The 15,827-nt window shown below is 39.9% G+C and overlaps 2 protein-coding genes across 4 annotated transcripts; both read right to left on the bottom strand.

Annotated features, from left to right (window-relative positions):
• Nucleotides 1–728: 728 nt before the first annotated feature.
• Nucleotides 729–4,223, bottom strand: LOC120810226 (uncharacterized). 2 transcript variants are annotated; one of them, XR_013453759.1, is made up of 6 exons: nt 4,069–4,222; nt 3,663–3,920; nt 2,932–3,210; nt 2,570–2,845; nt 1,171–2,466; nt 729–1,022 (listed from the first exon to the last, which is right to left on the bottom strand). XR_013453759.1 is itself a non-coding variant. In XM_078095030.1 (5 exons), exons 1-5 carry the CDS (start codon nt 4,133–4,135, stop codon nt 2,357–2,359), a joined length of 990 nt encoding a protein of 329 aa, XP_077951156.1. In that variant the 5' UTR covers nt 4,136–4,223; the 3' UTR covers nt 729–2,356. The 2 variants fall into 2 exon arrangements, 1 of the variants encoding a protein (XP_077951156.1); XM_078095030.1 differs by having other exon boundaries at nt 729–2,466; nt 4,069–4,223.
• A 2,271-nt stretch (nt 4,224–6,494) lies between these two features.
• LOC120810223 (cell adhesion molecule CEACAM1) lies at nt 6,495–15,157 on the bottom strand. Of its 2 annotated transcripts, none has more exons than XM_078095029.1 (10): nt 15,002–15,157; nt 14,189–14,506; nt 12,870–13,142; nt 12,272–12,538; nt 10,163–10,435; nt 9,814–10,062; nt 9,083–9,197; nt 8,370–8,416; nt 8,114–8,154; nt 6,495–7,475 (listed from the first exon to the last, which is right to left on the bottom strand). In XM_078095029.1, the coding sequence occupies exons 1-10, from the start codon at nt 15,045–15,047 to the stop codon at nt 7,248–7,250; spliced, it is 1,857 nt and encodes a 618-aa protein (XP_077951155.1). In that variant the 5' UTR covers nt 15,048–15,157; the 3' UTR covers nt 6,495–7,247. The 2 variants fall into 2 exon arrangements, with proteins under 2 accessions (XP_077951155.1, XP_040020522.2); XM_040164588.2 differs by having other exon boundaries at nt 8,123–8,154.
• Nucleotides 15,158–15,827: the final 670 nt, after the last annotated feature.

The following is a 15,827-nucleotide window of genomic DNA, read 5'->3' as shown; positions in this document are numbered from 1 at the left end:
ACTCATCCAGAATAGGCAAATTCAGAGAAATATATTATCAGGATTATAATACTCCGTAATGTACCGTTACGTTCCCCAGTTTCTGTGTCTGTTGTGCTTGTCTTTTCAAAACTCAGGCGATTCCAGGAGCAGCCGTCCCCAGATTGGAGATCTGGCCCCACCCACTCGTCAGTGGCAGCACCTGCTCGCTCTTACTACACCTGTTTCCCAGGTGTAGTAAGAGCGAGAGGTGATGCTGGTTTTTTTTGTTCTGTGTTGCTGTGAGAAGTGTATTTTCAGTTTTGTATTTAAGGCAAGCTGCCCATGGGCCTACACCACCCGTAGTCATCCTCCTGTCTAGAAACACTAGGCGAGACCTGGACGGACCACCCCTCTGTATTTTGGTTAGTGAGCCTTGCTAGTGCTCAAAGCTAGGTTAGTGGGGGGTGTGGGGGGGTGTTTCAGGTCAGGTAGGCAAGAGGGACTGTTTTGTTACGTTCTTTGCTTTGGTTCCGTCCAGCCCCTTTTTCCAAGCAACCCGTATATAAATAGTTTTTTAATAAACATTTCTTTTTACGGGTTATGTGTTTTGGTCATCAGTGCATCTACACACACTGCAGCTTTTCCCTCCATGCTGCATTGAGGTCATGAGCGGCGGGTCGTTGCGTTTCCTCCCCAAAGAGGCAACGTAACACTATCCATCACTTTAATGTTGATTAAAAGGTGAGCCTATTTTGAAAACAGTATGGTTTGATAGTTAAGAATGTTTATTATTACAAGTTGTTTTAGTAACCAAATCCCCAAAAGTACCTTTAGCTGTCAAATAAATGGAGAAAAAGGCACAATATTTCTACTACAGCATAAAGTGTAATATAGAACTTCATTTTTCCACCACTGGTTACGGAATTATTACATCGTATTTTAGTCCAAACTGCCTGAGGATTATTTCCCGGCATCCAAAGGTTGTATTTTGAATGATGCTTCCATGTCACATCAGGAGGGTTTATTTCCTTCGTTACAGCCTCAGTGTGACAGTCTTATTCCTGAGAAGGTGCAGAAAAAATATAAAAGTTTTGTCACCATACCACTTTTACATGTATACATCCTAACAAGGTAGGATAATAACTACTACTAATAAATGTAAAAAAACGATGTAATTCCACAGAATGCTCGTGAAAACATTTGACTGACATTTGCTGTGTTGATGCCGTCATGTTGTGTTGATGCCGTCATGTTGTGTTGATGTCGTCATGTTGTAATCCAACACCCTGACCAGAGGTGCCACATTTCCAGAGAAGCTGACTGGTGCGTGATGTGTTGATGGCATGAATAATCAGTACCCTTCCTGGGTGAATTAGAGTTTAAGGGTAGAAGTGTAAGGTTACACGCTTAATTATAAACCATCCTTCTATTACATTTCATTAATTTTAATAATTATTACATGAGTAATTGTTTGCTGATTGATGCCCAATAACCTTGAGCGACTCTTAGCTATTGTTGTTCACGTTGAGGAATACGTTTGGGAATTACAGTATATTCAAATGTAATATCATTTGTTGTTATGTAACTAAAAGCACAGCACCACCTTTTGGAAAGCAAACAGCAGTTCATGACCAAAACAGAAGAGGAGAGGTAAGTAAAGGAAACACAGGAAAAAGCCTCAAAAGTAGTTGCAAAGGAAATATGTTTTGTTTATTTAGCTAGCTGGGGTCGTCGTGGCGCAGGGGGTGGAGCGAGTCCAGGCTGCCCCATGTCTCAAGTCGAAGTGTCCCTGAGCAAGACACCTAACCCCTAATTGCTCCCTGGGCAAAAATGTAAAAAGCCATGGGTTTAAAGTGTAATGTAAGTCGCTTTGGATAAAAGCGTCTGCTAAATGACCTGTAATGTAATGTAATGTAAACAGCATTGATAGAAAACAGCATTTTAAGTAGTTTTCTAGTTTTTGCAACTAAACCACGAGGCCAACATGATTTGAAACAGGTGAGACAAAACAAAAAGGACGGATGATATGGAATATAAAAGCACATTCCTGAGTCCTAGCTGATTCTCTTATCTGTCTCATTTGTTCAGCTTCAGGGGGGGTCATGAGGGACTTTCCGGAGTCACTAACTTTGATGTGTTAAAAGCAAAGGGAGTCAGTTAATCTTTAGACAGCTGCAGAAAGAACTGAGGTTGAAGAAATAACACAGAATTGCGACAGGCATGAGTTGAGTATTGAAACCCAGAGTTACAAATGTGAGCAACTATGTTCCCGTAGCTTCCAAAAATACGGAATTTTTTGCAATGGGTCAAAATTAGAATGACTTAATTGCAAAAAATAACTGTGTCTTTTGTTGCTTTTCCAAAAGGGCAACACTCTCAGTACACAATATACACTCTAAAAGGGTAAACAGCTCCGTGAATCAAAAAGCAGCAGGAATCCCAGGCTGACAATCATTGCTGAGAGTCCATCTAGCTGCACCGACTGCGATCCAGAGAGAGGAATCCCTGTGTGAGTGAGAAGATGACACAACTCATTGAACTGGACTTAATATGTAACTCGACGCTGATGTGATAGCAGACACACGACGAGTAGAGAGTTGTTTGGTACCTAAAACTTCCACCAACTTGGTGGCCTCAGACGAGTGTCCAGCAGCTGCGTTTTCCGCAACACAGGTGAAGTTTTGGGAAGTACCCGGTATGGACGGGGTCCACCTGAGCTCATTTTCATGGACTGAAAAGAAGCTGCCGATGGGGAAACCCTGTCTGAACTGCCATCTGACCGTACAATCCACGTTTAAAGTACAGCTCGTCAAGCAGGTGAATTTACTCAATCTGCCAGGAAAGACAGCGTCGGGTCCGCTGATGCTCACGTTCCAAGGATCAACTACAAGAAGGAAATGAAGTTCAGTCCAGCATGTGAATAACAGGGCAACAATTCTTGAAACTATTCTTGACCTAATGACAACTTACAGCTGAGTAGAAAACCCAGGCTGAAAACTCTCGGCGCACGAGTCTCACACAGGTAGAATCCAGCATCAGCAGGCAGCGGCGAGTCAAAGTGAAGTGTCAGGTTGTTTTGCAGCAGCTGCATGTTTTCCTGCAGAGTCAGCCTCCGTCCATCTTTGTACCAGATCACCTGGTTCACCAGCGGGGAAGAGTCACCTGCTGGAGCACCACGGCAGGCCAGATCCAGCGGGTGGTTGAGAGACGGGACAGCGGTTGGTGGACTGATTTGAACAGACACTCGATCTGTAAAAGAGGACATTAGAAGATAATTTTAAAATCGAAAAAATAGTAAGAAGTAGCTGCATTAAATAATGCATTTAATGTGTGTCACTCAAACTCTTTTGGGCCATACACTAATAGAGTAACTCATTTGTTTGAAGGTACTGGATTCAGGGCATTAATATAAAAGCAAGTTGCTTTTCTTGCTGCAAAGCTAACAAACTGTTGTTCTTTATTTTGAGAGGCAATAGAAATGCTTCCAACTTTATACAAGTCTCCTTCTGTCCAGTGGCCCATGAAAGGTCCTAAGAAAAAACGTGAGCGGCAATAAGACGCTGAACCAGAAAAGTTATAATTTCTTTCATAAAGAAGCATTAAATGGTTATATGTATATTAAACTACCTCAAAACTGTTCTTAAGTACAGTACTTTAGGTATTAATAGTTCCTTTCCTTCTCGGCACATGAGATTGCTTACTCTTAATTTCTACAATGGAGGTAACACTGCCTGAGGCTCCTGTTTCCGGATTGAGCACGTTGCATTGTAATTCCACTGTGTTGTCCAGCCCATCTGGCGTCCAGGTCAATTTGCTCCCCTGGACTTTGTGGCCCTCAAAGGACCAGGTGTAGATGCAGTTCAGCTGGCATGAAGAGGAACATGTGAACGTGGTCGTGACCCCAGCCGTGACCTGACCGGTCCAGGAAATCTGTTCCCGGGCCTCCAAACCTGATGCACCTGAGGAGAGAGGAGTCGGTAACCTCTAACCCCTTACACAATTTACAACTGTAATAATAACACATTAAACTGTTTAACCAGTCGTAAAAAAACTTTTTTTTATGAGAACCTAGAACCTAAAATCTGCCAGTAAAGGAAGTGATCTTACCCATTAGTGCCACCAGAAAAACGCAGTGAAGACCCCTCCAGTTGGGTTTGAGAGGAGTGTTTGCCATGGCAGACTCCTCTGTGGGTTCAAAAGCGAACTACGGAGCTCCCTCCTTTAATCCTGTCACCGAGATTACTCATTACAGTCACACCCAGCATCTTGTTCAACATCAGAATTTACTCCATGACGAAATCTCTAACCAAAGGAAGTTTACTTAAACTATGCTGGGAAATCTGAAATTGCAGTACAAGAGCTGGTAAACTATGTGGTTATTTGACCTTTATTTTTTAATTCAGTGGATTTGAATTAGTCTAAATCTGATGAAAAGAGTGATGAGACAAGTAGGAAAATATGTGTGAAATGTTTTTCAGCGCATTGAAAGAAACACTAGATGGCGCCGTCGCACCGAATGTCATTATTTGCCGTTCCCTAATCTTTTAAAAAGCCTACTGTGAAAGTAAAAAAAACCGGCCTAAATTGTTGTGTTCTACAGCAGCATCTGCTGAAAAAGTGTTACTCTAATAATAAAGCAGCTTTACGTTGTGGTATTCTGCTCCACTCCTCCTCAAATCCCCCAAATATCCTTTCCTACTCTGATCTCTAAACTTTCATTATCTACATTCATTGGCCTCAGGCATGTGAAAACAGTCTTATCATTACAACATGTAAGTAATGATGGGCTTTTATGACAAGTTACTTAGTCATCATAAATGACTCGTCCATGGCCAAATAACACTGTCTGGTTTACCTGTGGGGGTTTTCTGGCGAAACGCTTGTTAACAGTGAAGACACGGAGAAAACTAAAAGTCTTACGTTTCTTGAGTGTTAAATTGATTGAGAGATTTAAGGGCACACAGGAGATTCCCTTGATACCTTGAGTTGTTGTGATGCCGTTTGGTTGGCACAGCAACGTTTTTAGTTTTTAGTGTACTTTCAATTTACTGTAAGAATTTAAAAACAGTCATTCCTCAAAATGGAAACACCTTCCTCTTTTTTTCTGTTTCCTCTTTTCGTGCTCTCAAGTTCAGTTATATTGATTTAAAAAAAAGACAAGCAGCAATTGCCAAGATCAAACCAATTATACAATGACTCTAAATAGCAAACCGACTGCAGCAGTCGGGTCATTTCAGACTTTCAATGCACAGAATCTTCCTCAAACATTCCCACATTTATGATCCATTATTGACCTTAGAAAATTTAAATAACCAATAGCCACCAACTATTGTGACGTCTAATTATTTGCATGTTTTGCTGAATACAACTCGTTGTGTCTTCAACATGGTGTGTTTTGCATTGGCAGGTGCAAAGTCTGCAAATGTTAATTTATTATAGTTTAATCATCCAAATGAGCAAAAAATATATAAAAACAACAACTGTAGCTACATTCACACGTCTCTTTCTAAGGTCAGACGTTAATCACATGTTCAGTTTGATACGCCAGTAAATGAACGTTGCAGTTAGGTTAAACAAAAAAGAATAACAAAAGAGTTGATACTACTAAATCATGATACAACACAATTCACTATATAAAATATAATTACCATTCCTCCTTAAACCACCAGTGAACATACCAAAGCTTTCCCAAATATAAAACATACCAAATATTAAGTTAACGTGTTGGTAAGATAGCCAGTCCATTTATTTGAAAAGGCAAAAATCCAAACTAATAAAATGAAGTGGATCACAAAAATCACATGGTTCTGAATGGATTCAAGTCAAAACCATGTGATTTTAGAGAATCTGTTTTTTTGTTAAAGATCTTTATGTTACAGGGATGGAAGTGGGAAATGTTTAGTTTACAAATCCTTCCCTAATATGCAGCTGTAATCCAAAATGGGTGTGGCTCACATGGAGTTTGAGCTTCACCAATGAGTAACTAGTGGCGGAGGGGAAATCTACCAAACAGTCATTTACTTATCAGCTAACCTTGAGATGCTTCATCCTCTTTCTGGCTTCATCTGAAGCCCTGCTCTATAAATGCACATTTACTGAGAAAAAACACTTTTAATTGAATGCATTTGTTGTGGTAACGGATGAAAATGTGACCACTATTCATATACTAAATCTATTAAATAACAACGTGAAAACAATGAATAAGTGTTGTTCGGCTCCCTTGGATTTTACCGAGCTCCATAGTGAGTTACAGCCGATTGTTCAACTGTCAACTGTTTGGATTGGATTTTGTTATTATTATTGTTTTATGAGATATTTCAGACATAACTACTTTATTAACCTCAAAGTGAACCCATCAAACGCTGTGTTCTTCTTTATACAACAAAAGAAACCTTCCATGTGCAGACACACTGCCTCTAATGCCTTGAATCACAGATATGTTCAGCAACTTGTAATGTGGGATATAAATCTACTTCATTGAATTACTTCCCTGTTGGCTTGAGGCCTTTGTGGAAGGTATGAAGCATCATATAATTTGTTCAAAGAGCAATTTTTATTGACATGTACGGTAAGCGTAATCTAAATTACTCTGATGATCCCAGATATTTCTGACTGGAAATAGCTTCCATTTGCCTTTCGTAAGAATTACGGTCATTGTTGTTATTATTGTCCTGGATATCAAGCATATAACTGTTCAGGTGTTTTCTTTTGAATTTTGATCAACTAGTGTTTCTTCTATTTCTCAAGTAGAACTGAAAAAAAAACATATTGCATACTGCTGCAACTTTCACTACTAATTCGATTACAAATATGTATTTGTCTATTCATCTTTCAACTGTTCCTTTGAACCACCATAAACCTTTTATGTGAAGGTCATTATAGTTCACTTTCGCACAGACAAATTAACAAACTCAAGGTGTGTCAATAACCTGATAGAAACCACTGAAAGGTAAATTACATATTGTCAACAATGTTTAGTTTTTCTAAAATGCGTAATATATGTGAAAACAAATCCAAAACCCGTGTGGAATCAAGCATTGACACCAACAAACAAACAAAGAAAAGCTATTATGTCAGATGCAAACTTACAGGCGAACATTGTGGCGCCTGACATCAGTTATGGCAACGACTGTCATAACCTGGTGCAATTATTAACCACCGCTAAAGTGCATCGACATGGTAAACACAGTTCAGAATGAGTCCTCTATAAAAACTGAGAGGGGAGTGTTTCATGACCACATATCAGATGCTTGTGGCCTCCATATAACCCGTCACTTCCAGTGTGGTCAGTTCTTTTTAATCTCAGCGTAAAGCTGTGAGATGTTAGAAGGAGGCTGAGGAGCCTGGTTCTTCTTTCGCTGCAGGTGGTCATCGTAGGTGGGAGGGGAGGAGGCATCTGGAGGACGGTCGTTCTCTCTGATCTGGGCATATTCTGATGCGTCAGGCTGAACCCCGAGCTGCACTGTCCCACCGTCTCTTCTATGGAAAGTAGTGATATCTGCATAGGCCAAGTCCTGGAAACAACAAAGTCAGGAAGAAAATATACAATTACATTTAGAGTTATATTGCATCAGATGAAATCTTAGCAGTAAAATGGATATCTGAGTAACAATGCCCAAAACAAGCATTAATACGAAAAGCTGAATTAAACTTTATCGAATGGATTTTATCTTGTATTCATATAATTATAAGAAACGTTGTACCTATAATTCGTCCGAGCAATATGTGCATACATTTTAGAATTACAATTAGAATCATTTTGACATTCAGTTTGAAATGTAAACCCATGCCATCATAACCGTAGGCCTTTACCAGTCAGGATTTGAAGTTAGCGAGGAAACTTAAGGGTTAACAGGCCTATAATGGTTGTTCACTTCTTGCCAGGTAGCAGGGTAACTTGTGCCGCATGTGTAACCTGCTCCAGAGTAGATCATTCACAAGATGATTCACATGAAAGCAGCGCCCACTGACTAATGAAAGCTCAGTGAGCAAATACAAGTAAGTCAAAGTCAGAAACATATTTTAAACTGCTAAATACAAAAGGTAATATGCAAATCAATGTAATAATATCATAGTTCCAATTGTTAAACATTTTCCAGCTTTGATACTCAGGTTTATATCGGTTGTCTGGTAAATATTGGTTGACTTTTACCCAACTTACTGTGCATGCTTTGTTGTCCTGGCCTTCAGCTCCTTCAAATACAAGAAATAAACAATGTTTAGCATAACTTGAAGGCGTAGAATTCAGGAATTGTTGCGCCGCTAATTCTAGTCACGAGTCGTAAAGTGATGATTGTGAAGGATTCATGTTGATTGAGCCTATGCGTTATTTTTCGTGGTGAAATCGTGGCTTTTATTGCTTTAATGAAACCAGTAGATACTGTTATAAAGTTCATATACTCTCATACCTGTTGGAGCGGTTGGGCTTCTGATGGAGTGTTTGGTTGCTGGTTTTCTGTTGAGAGAGTTAATGAGTTATTATGTGAGTAAAACAATTGATCGGCATTATACCTCATTTTGCCACATAGTTATAGGAATATTGACATGATATTGTGTAAATCAAATACATATACTTATTGTAAAAGTCATTTTTCCACATAAATTTTAGTCCAAAATGTGTTTTGAAAGAGTGAATTAAAATCATGATTTATAGCCAGCAACCTTTTCAAAGACACTCGAACACGGTTATTGGTTTAAGAGTTTTGAAACACTGATGTCAAATTTTTAACTCCTGGAGAGCCAAATACTCTAGAACAGTTTAATATTTATACCTGACAACAGCCTAGTGTTACTCCACCATAAAGAGTCCAAGATGAAGGCAGGTTTAGCGTTTACTATATGAGATATACAATAAAAGCAGCACATGGGCAATGGACGCTTTGCTGAAAATCAACCTCTTGATTAAACAAAGTTCATGGTCTCAATGTCGACCTGATTCTAGTTCCTTATTGTCTGCTCTCTTCCTCTGCCGTGTAGTGACTCTCCTGTCATGCAGATCACGTCTGGCCTCCGACTTTGGGTCCCAACTAAATAATAGTGAGTGGTCTCCTGAACATAATCCTGAGTTTTATTCATTTAAAAAAGGCTCGCTGCTAGTTTCTCAAAGATATTTTCCACTTACTTTTTGTAATAAAAGAAGCTCGCTCCGCAAACTGCCCCTAAGATGACTAAAACTGCGATGACTATTCCAGCGATGCAACCAGCCGAACATGGTGATGATGTGCCTGGAGGGTGAACTTGCAACAGGGGATAAGAACAGGATTTTTGCATCATTCTGTTTACAGAAACCACAGCAAGTGTCTCATTACATCCGGCGATACGAAGCATACAACCATTTCTATTGGACTCCACAGTTGGTCAGTGACAACTACTGGTTTGTTTACATCAGTAAGGCCTTTAATGTACGTTTACTTTAGCTTCTCAACATCTAGTCATCGTGTGTTGGTAGTGGTGACATTTTGGAGGTGAAATAATTAGATGGCCTCTGCGGTACGCTCATCTCTGCTTCAGGCCAGCTTCTCGACTAGTTACGAGTTAATCCCAGCTAACCGTGCAGGAGACTGTAGACCCGGGACTTGTTGACAGTCCATAGCGGCGCAGACATGGAGACAGACAACCATTCTTAGAACCATTCACACAAGTCCCTAATTAACCAATCCTGCCTGTCTTTGGACTGTGGGAGAAAGTCTCACAATGTTTGCGATGAGCTAGTATGCGATCTCAAAAACTTCCTAAATCACTGACCAAACTGTAGCCAATGACTAACATTGTAGGAAGAGAGAAGAATGCTGTGAATAAAAACTACTTGATGTACTACAACTAAAAGAACAATGTTAAGCAACATCTTGGTACCTGTTACAGACAATCTATGGAGCGCTGTCGATGTTCTCCCAGTTACATTATTCATCACTTCACAGGTGTAGTTGCCACCATCAGAAGGTTCAGTGTTGTCTTTAGTGTAAACAGCAGAATTGTGTATCTTTGTCGAGTTCAGCATCCAGGTGTAACTAGCAGGTACGGACTCAGCAGAGCAAGTTAATGTTAAGGTCGTTTTCAAATCAATGTCACTTGGACCTTTGATTTGAACATTTTCTGGTCCATCTGAAAAACAGATATTTGTAGTTCTTTAAGCGGCTTTAAACAACATATTTCAATATTCCAGTCATTTATTTATTCATTAAATGTGTAGTTTGTTACCCACAGTAAACAACCATCTTGTATTCAGCTTCTTCTTGGCTCACAGGGTTGGTGACGTTACACAAATAAACTCCGGTGTCTTTTCTACTGAGACTGTTGAAAGTCAGCACTCTGTTGTTCTCCTGAAGTGACAGGTGGTCATCTGGAGTCAGCTTCACGCCGTCCTTCTTCCACTCTCTGGAGATCATCGAGCCATCAGCGTCACATGACAAGTTGAAAGAGTTCCACTCAATCGACAGGTTTGTTTGCGATGTGACAGAAGCACCTGATATTCTCTCTGTTGGGAACAAGAAGTATAAACAATATGAGGAACAGGAACAAAAGTAACTTTTACTGTGAATTGTCTGACAAGCTTGACCAAATGTCATTGTTTCATTGTTTTGACAATATAGATGTTGTCATCCATAAACACAACATTGACACGTTGTCGTTGTTGAGGTTTATGTAGCAAACATTTAGGTTAGACATGCAGAACATACAAAGTAATATTTGGAGTTGTGAGTCTGCCCATCAGATGAATGTAAGTTCACAAATATCGGTTGTTTCAGCTACAAAATGATCCACTTTTTTCAGCAGTTATATATACATACATATTTATATACACTTTAAATTTGCTTGTAAGATTAGGCAATATAGTTTTAAATTCAAAAAGGTTTTGAATTGATGTTGAATTTGATGTTACACAAGTTACTTAAATGTATAATGTTTGTCTTTAATCATTGTTGTTCCATGATAAACTGTCTTTAATCTTTGTAAGTACAAATTGATATACCGATGCTACCATCACTAAAAATCCTAATTTAATTTTACCCAATAAGTGTCACGGTTTGGGTTTGTTTTCTGTTTTATTTTGTAGTTTCCTGCCTCTTGTGTCCCTGGGTAACTTCACTTCCTACCTTGTCCTGTCACCCGCACCTCCCCTTTGTCGCGTCATTGAATCTACTGAATGTGAGTTTGTGGTCCCTGCCTGTGTTTTTCCCCTTGGCAGTTTGATTTTGACTATTAAAGTCTTTTTGCTTTTCATCTCTGCGTCTGGGTCCTGTCTTCCCCGTTCGTGACAATAAGAGAAAACTGAGGGCAGAGATGTTTTTGGTTTTTTGTTGTTAAAGGCCAGACAGCTGTAGTTCCCACTCGGATCATCTGAATGTTCATCAGTCTGAGCTCTGGTATCCAGTATCCAGTATCAGACAGCGAGTCTCCATTTAGAAACCATAGAAGCAGTGCAAGAGGCCTGGAGCCACCTGAGCCCCTCAGGCTGACCTCTGACCCCTCGTCATAATAGTTTTGTGTTTTCTTTTGTGAGATATTCTCAAAATATTTTCTGGCCCGTCCATAGTGTCGACAAAAACTAAAGAATCACCGAACGAAGATGCTACACGACATGCAGCTCCTCCCGACGTGAAGCCTCATGATGCTGTGCATCAACTTTGAAGCATATATGCATGCACATGGTGCAAGATAAAGAATCTGCACATTTAAGTCAATAACTCAGTTAATGGAGAGGTTTACTGGATCACCGGTGTCATTGCTTAGAGGATTAAACAGCTGACACTTGAATGGTCCCTGGTCATAGCGGGTCACATTGGCTATAGTGAGAGTGGAGGCTCCATCAGCGAACTGAACTGCAGTTCAGCCAGAGGAAAGAGAGAGAGGATCATAGTGCTGTAGTCCAACATGCCCGTTGGGTTTGCAGTTACCAAAACATTGGCCACATGCACTGTGGGTAAAAAACTAAAAATGTAATTTATTTTATGTATTTTACCTAATCAGCCACGACCACATTCACCTAACAGACAAAAAGTTCCATCGCTTACAGAATAGACTGCAAAGCAACACAATAAAAAGAAGACACTTCTCAAAGAGAAGGTTGATTGGCCTTTTCCTGACCTCTTTATGTTGTAATCTTGTGACGTCATGATAATCCGGCTGCTGTCTAATGAACTAACACAGAAAAAGGAGAGCTGCAAGAAGAGGGCTGTGTTTTGCAAATTCTGACTTTCTGTCTTCTCCAGAAAACTACATTTCCCAGCTTAAGATAATGTCATCGGATATCATCACAGGTACATCCTGTTGTTTTTATATCCATCAAACAAAACCTTCCATTGAAACTTACTCAGTACAGAGACGGCTGCAGGGTGAGATTGTATTGACCTCAGAGTTTTGTTGTTCGAGGCTTGACAGCAGTAGTTCCCACTCTGGTTCTTCTGAACATTCACCAGACTGAGCTCTGGTTCAGTAGCAGAAATCTTGTCTCCATTTAGAAACCACATAAATTGGGCAGCAGGTCTGGACTCAGATGAGCACGTCAGCCTGATTTCTGATCCTTCATCATAGTGCTCAAGTGACGGAGATATTGTCAAATTAATATTTTCTGGGCCAACTGCATGTAGGGTAAACAAAAGCAAAAAGTGAGAACGCAAAACTGCATTTTCATGTGTCAAGTCAACAAAATAATAAAAAGTCTATAAATATAACAGAACAAGTCTGTGTCAAACAATTTCTAAATGAAACAGTCTGTATCATTTAGTTGACTTTGTGATGTAGATTAATTGATTTCATGAGACTGAAAAATGTGTTTCTAATACTTTGGACAATACAATGTAGACAGAAGTCAGAGGAAAGACCTTTCCTCACTAGATCTAAACTTTTCTATCTGGGTTTGCATCCAGATGTTGCAAGTGAAGAAGTGAGCGTGCAGGTCAGTAACTCACAGCTGATGGAGAGGCTTATTGGATCACTCGTGGCTTCACTGACAAGGTTGAACACACGACACTTGAATGTTCCCTGGTCGTAGCGCGTCACATTAATTGTGACATTTGCGCCTCCGTCACTGAGCTGAACTCTGTCTCCGGCTGTAAGCTGAGAGCTGCCGTTGAGCCAGAAGAAAGACAGAGAGGATCCATAGGAGGAGCAGGAGAGACGGACAGAGGTGTCCTCCTGCAAGTCCCTGCTGCTGGCTGTTGCCGTGACATCAGAAACTGGTACTATGGATGACAACAGAATGTTTAGATGTTTGCCACCACATAACTGTGGCTCATGGGAGAGCAGGTTCGTCCCTCAATCAGAGGATGGGTGATTCGATCCCCGGCTGCGTTAGTGTCCCTATCAAAGTGTCTTTGTGCAAGACGCTTCACCCCAAATTGCTGCCGTAGCTGTGACTGCGGTGAGCAGGCATCTATTGTATACAGGTGTATTTAAAAGATGGTACAGAGGGTAGAGTAGAACATTTTCAGTGATGACAATGTGATGAAAATAAATAAACACCACAAAATGTTGAATAAAATAATAATAAATAAAATAATAAAAATAAATAATTTTGTGAAAAAGTAATTTGAAATAAGTTAGTGACTCAGCGAGCCAAATCTCATTAGGCTGTTTGTTCCAAAAGGGCCCTGATCGCAAAAGCACTGGTCCCTTAAGTTTTATGTTTAGTATCTAAAGGCCCTAACTGGCAAATAGGGGATTAACGTTTCCTCTACATATTTTGGGGCCACACTCATACGTGCGTAAAAGTGATCAGTAATATCTCAGATTCAATTCTAACACAAACAGGGAGCCATGAGACAATCCAGGACTGGGTGATGTTGTCTATTAAAAGCAGTGATTAACACAGCTGGTGTGATCTGGAGTAGTGGCAGGTGACAGAGAGGCAAGACAAACATTTAAATTACAGTCAAACGTGTCAGACAGACATGAGGACTGAGGACTGAGGATTTATAGACCTTAAATGACTTAAATGATTACCAGAGGGAAACCAATCCCCAAATTTGGAAAGAAAATACAATTTACAATAACAGTTTATTCTTGCTCTTAGAAAAACTTGTTTGACAAAAAAGAAAAGCTTTCTTAAAGTTGATCTGCTTGTTTTTGTCTCAATGTCAAACAGTTATCATGTTATTGTGTCATCATTATCCTTTTAACATCTGTTTAAATTTATCTAATTTAAAATCACCCAACACAATTATTCATTTATCACCCAACTCTCATGCATCTCCACCCAAATGAAAAACAACATGTGAAATGTTCTCACCATGTACGCCCAGTTCTGTGCTCCCATCCTCTATTTGTGCTGCACCTGTAAGGAAAACGCTGTACTGTCCACTGTCGTTAGAAGTCACGTTCCTGAGCTCCAGAGATCCAGTAGATATGAAGAGAGTGATCCTGCCCTCGTACTCCGGATGAGTGTTGTTGGCACCCAGGTAATCAATTATTACCGTGTCACCAAATCTCCACCTCACTGTTAGAAATGGTGTTTCTGGTGGAGTCAGAGTTGTGTTGAACCTCACTGTCGCTCCCACAGCTGCGTTCAGAGGACCGTCTGGCAGCACACCAACTCCTTTAGTCAAACCTGGTGGAGACATTTAATTACAGGTCTGAGACTTGCTGATGAATTGAGGAAATAGCCAAATCAGCCATTTGTAACACATCCTTACTCATAATGCCAGGAAGGAACACACAAAAATGTTTTTTTACGATTACAAGCACAAAAAATTAAGCCATTTATCCCAGTTGGGTGATTATTTATCAGAACCGCCTATAATATCATACATCTTAATGCATCACACACTTTTCAATAAATCTACACTTTTGATATTTCTTTTATTCATAGCACAGGCATTAAACCCAATTATAAATAAATGTCTTGGATCAGGCATTAAGTTACTTTTATTAGCTATGAATACGGTCTGCTGTCCATGCTGCTATTAAGTCACAAAAGCACGACAGAAGGCATCAAGATCCAGGCACCTTTCCAGCAACATCTATACAATTTTTAAAGTTTAGAAAAAAAAATTTGAACACTGACGGTAGTAGACAAAAGAACTTTTAAAATCAAAGCGCTTACCTGTAAAAACCACCACAACCGTACAAAGTAAAGGAAAAATATCCATTGATCTGCCTTTGTGAGATACTAACCGCTGGGCGAAATGTCACTCTTTAAACTTTGACGGTCCTATTAAATGTGAGACTCCGGCAGCTGTAATCATACGAGTGAGTAAACGCAGAGCTGATGTGACAAAGTGCATATTGAGACAAACCCACTAAGCAAAGACACTGGGCGTCGCCCTCTAGTGGTGTAAATGTGTTTTTTTATTGGCATACATACAGAAAAACGAGGATCCGAAAACACAGTAGTATAGTACAATTAATTTATATTTCTAATTATTGAATTACTAATTAATTGCTAAATTGTATTTTTACAGGATGTGTGCCATACAGAGTGGAATACTGTTAAGGAGCAGTAGGCATCTTTAAATATTCTTACATTTCTTTTGCCTTCTCGCCCCGCAAGTTTCCATTATTAGTCCCATTACTTTTGCTGTCAACGTCAATGCAAACCTTTGTTTCTTCTACAGAGTATTTGTGCTTTCTCGCCTCACATGTTTCTATGCATCAGTCTGGGCCCTGTTCCTGCCCCCTGCCATGGACTTGCTGACAACTGCTGCCGCTATCATTATTATTATCAATATTAATTACAATACTAATACAGTCGTCATAAACAAAGATTAACGACTGAAACCTGTGGGGAGGCTTTCCTCCCCACAGGTTTCTGGGGATGGTGGTCTTGTCTTGTGGTTATATCTGATGGTGGTTGTGTCTGATGGTGGTTGTGTCTGATGGCGGTTGTGTCTGATGGTGGTTGTGTCTGATGGTGATTGTGTCTGATGGTG

The sequence above is a fragment of the Gasterosteus aculeatus genome, chromosome 20, assembly GCF_964276395.1.
Source record: "Gasterosteus aculeatus chromosome 20, fGasAcu3.hap1.1, whole genome shotgun sequence".
In the NCBI taxonomy this organism is placed as follows: domain Eukaryota; kingdom Metazoa; phylum Chordata; class Actinopteri; order Perciformes; family Gasterosteidae; genus Gasterosteus; species Gasterosteus aculeatus.
This window is presented reverse-complemented; position numbering and strand designations above follow the sequence as displayed.

What these genes read in the sequence shown, in the direction of transcription:
- LOC120810226 (XM_078095030.1), bottom strand. Translation starts at nt 4,135, where the DNA reads ATGGCAAACACTCCTCTCAAACCCAACTGGAGGGGTCTTCACTGCGTT. An exon ending in CCTGGGTTTTCTACTCAGCT is followed by an intron (nt 2,846 to 2,931) that starts GTAAGTTGTCAT and finishes TCCTTCTTGTAG; the next exon opens with TTGATCCTTGGAACGTGAGC. An exon ending in CAAGTTGGTGGAAGTTTTAG is followed by an intron (nt 2,467 to 2,569) that starts GTACCAAACAAC and finishes TCACTCACACAG; the next exon opens with GGATTCCTCTCTCTGGATCG.
- LOC120810223 (XM_078095029.1), bottom strand. Translation starts at nt 15,047, where the DNA reads ATGGATATTTTTCCTTTACTTTGTACGGTTGTGGTGGTTTTTACAG. An exon ending in ATACAAGATGGTTGTTTACT is followed by an intron (nt 10,063 to 10,162) that starts GTGGGTAACAAA and finishes TCTGTTTTTCAG; the next exon opens with ATGGACCAGAAAATGTTCAA. An exon ending in AGCTTCTTTTATTACAAAAA is followed by an intron (nt 8,417 to 9,082) that starts GTAAGTGGAAAA and finishes CTCTCTCAACAG; the next exon opens with AAAACCAGCAACCAAACACT.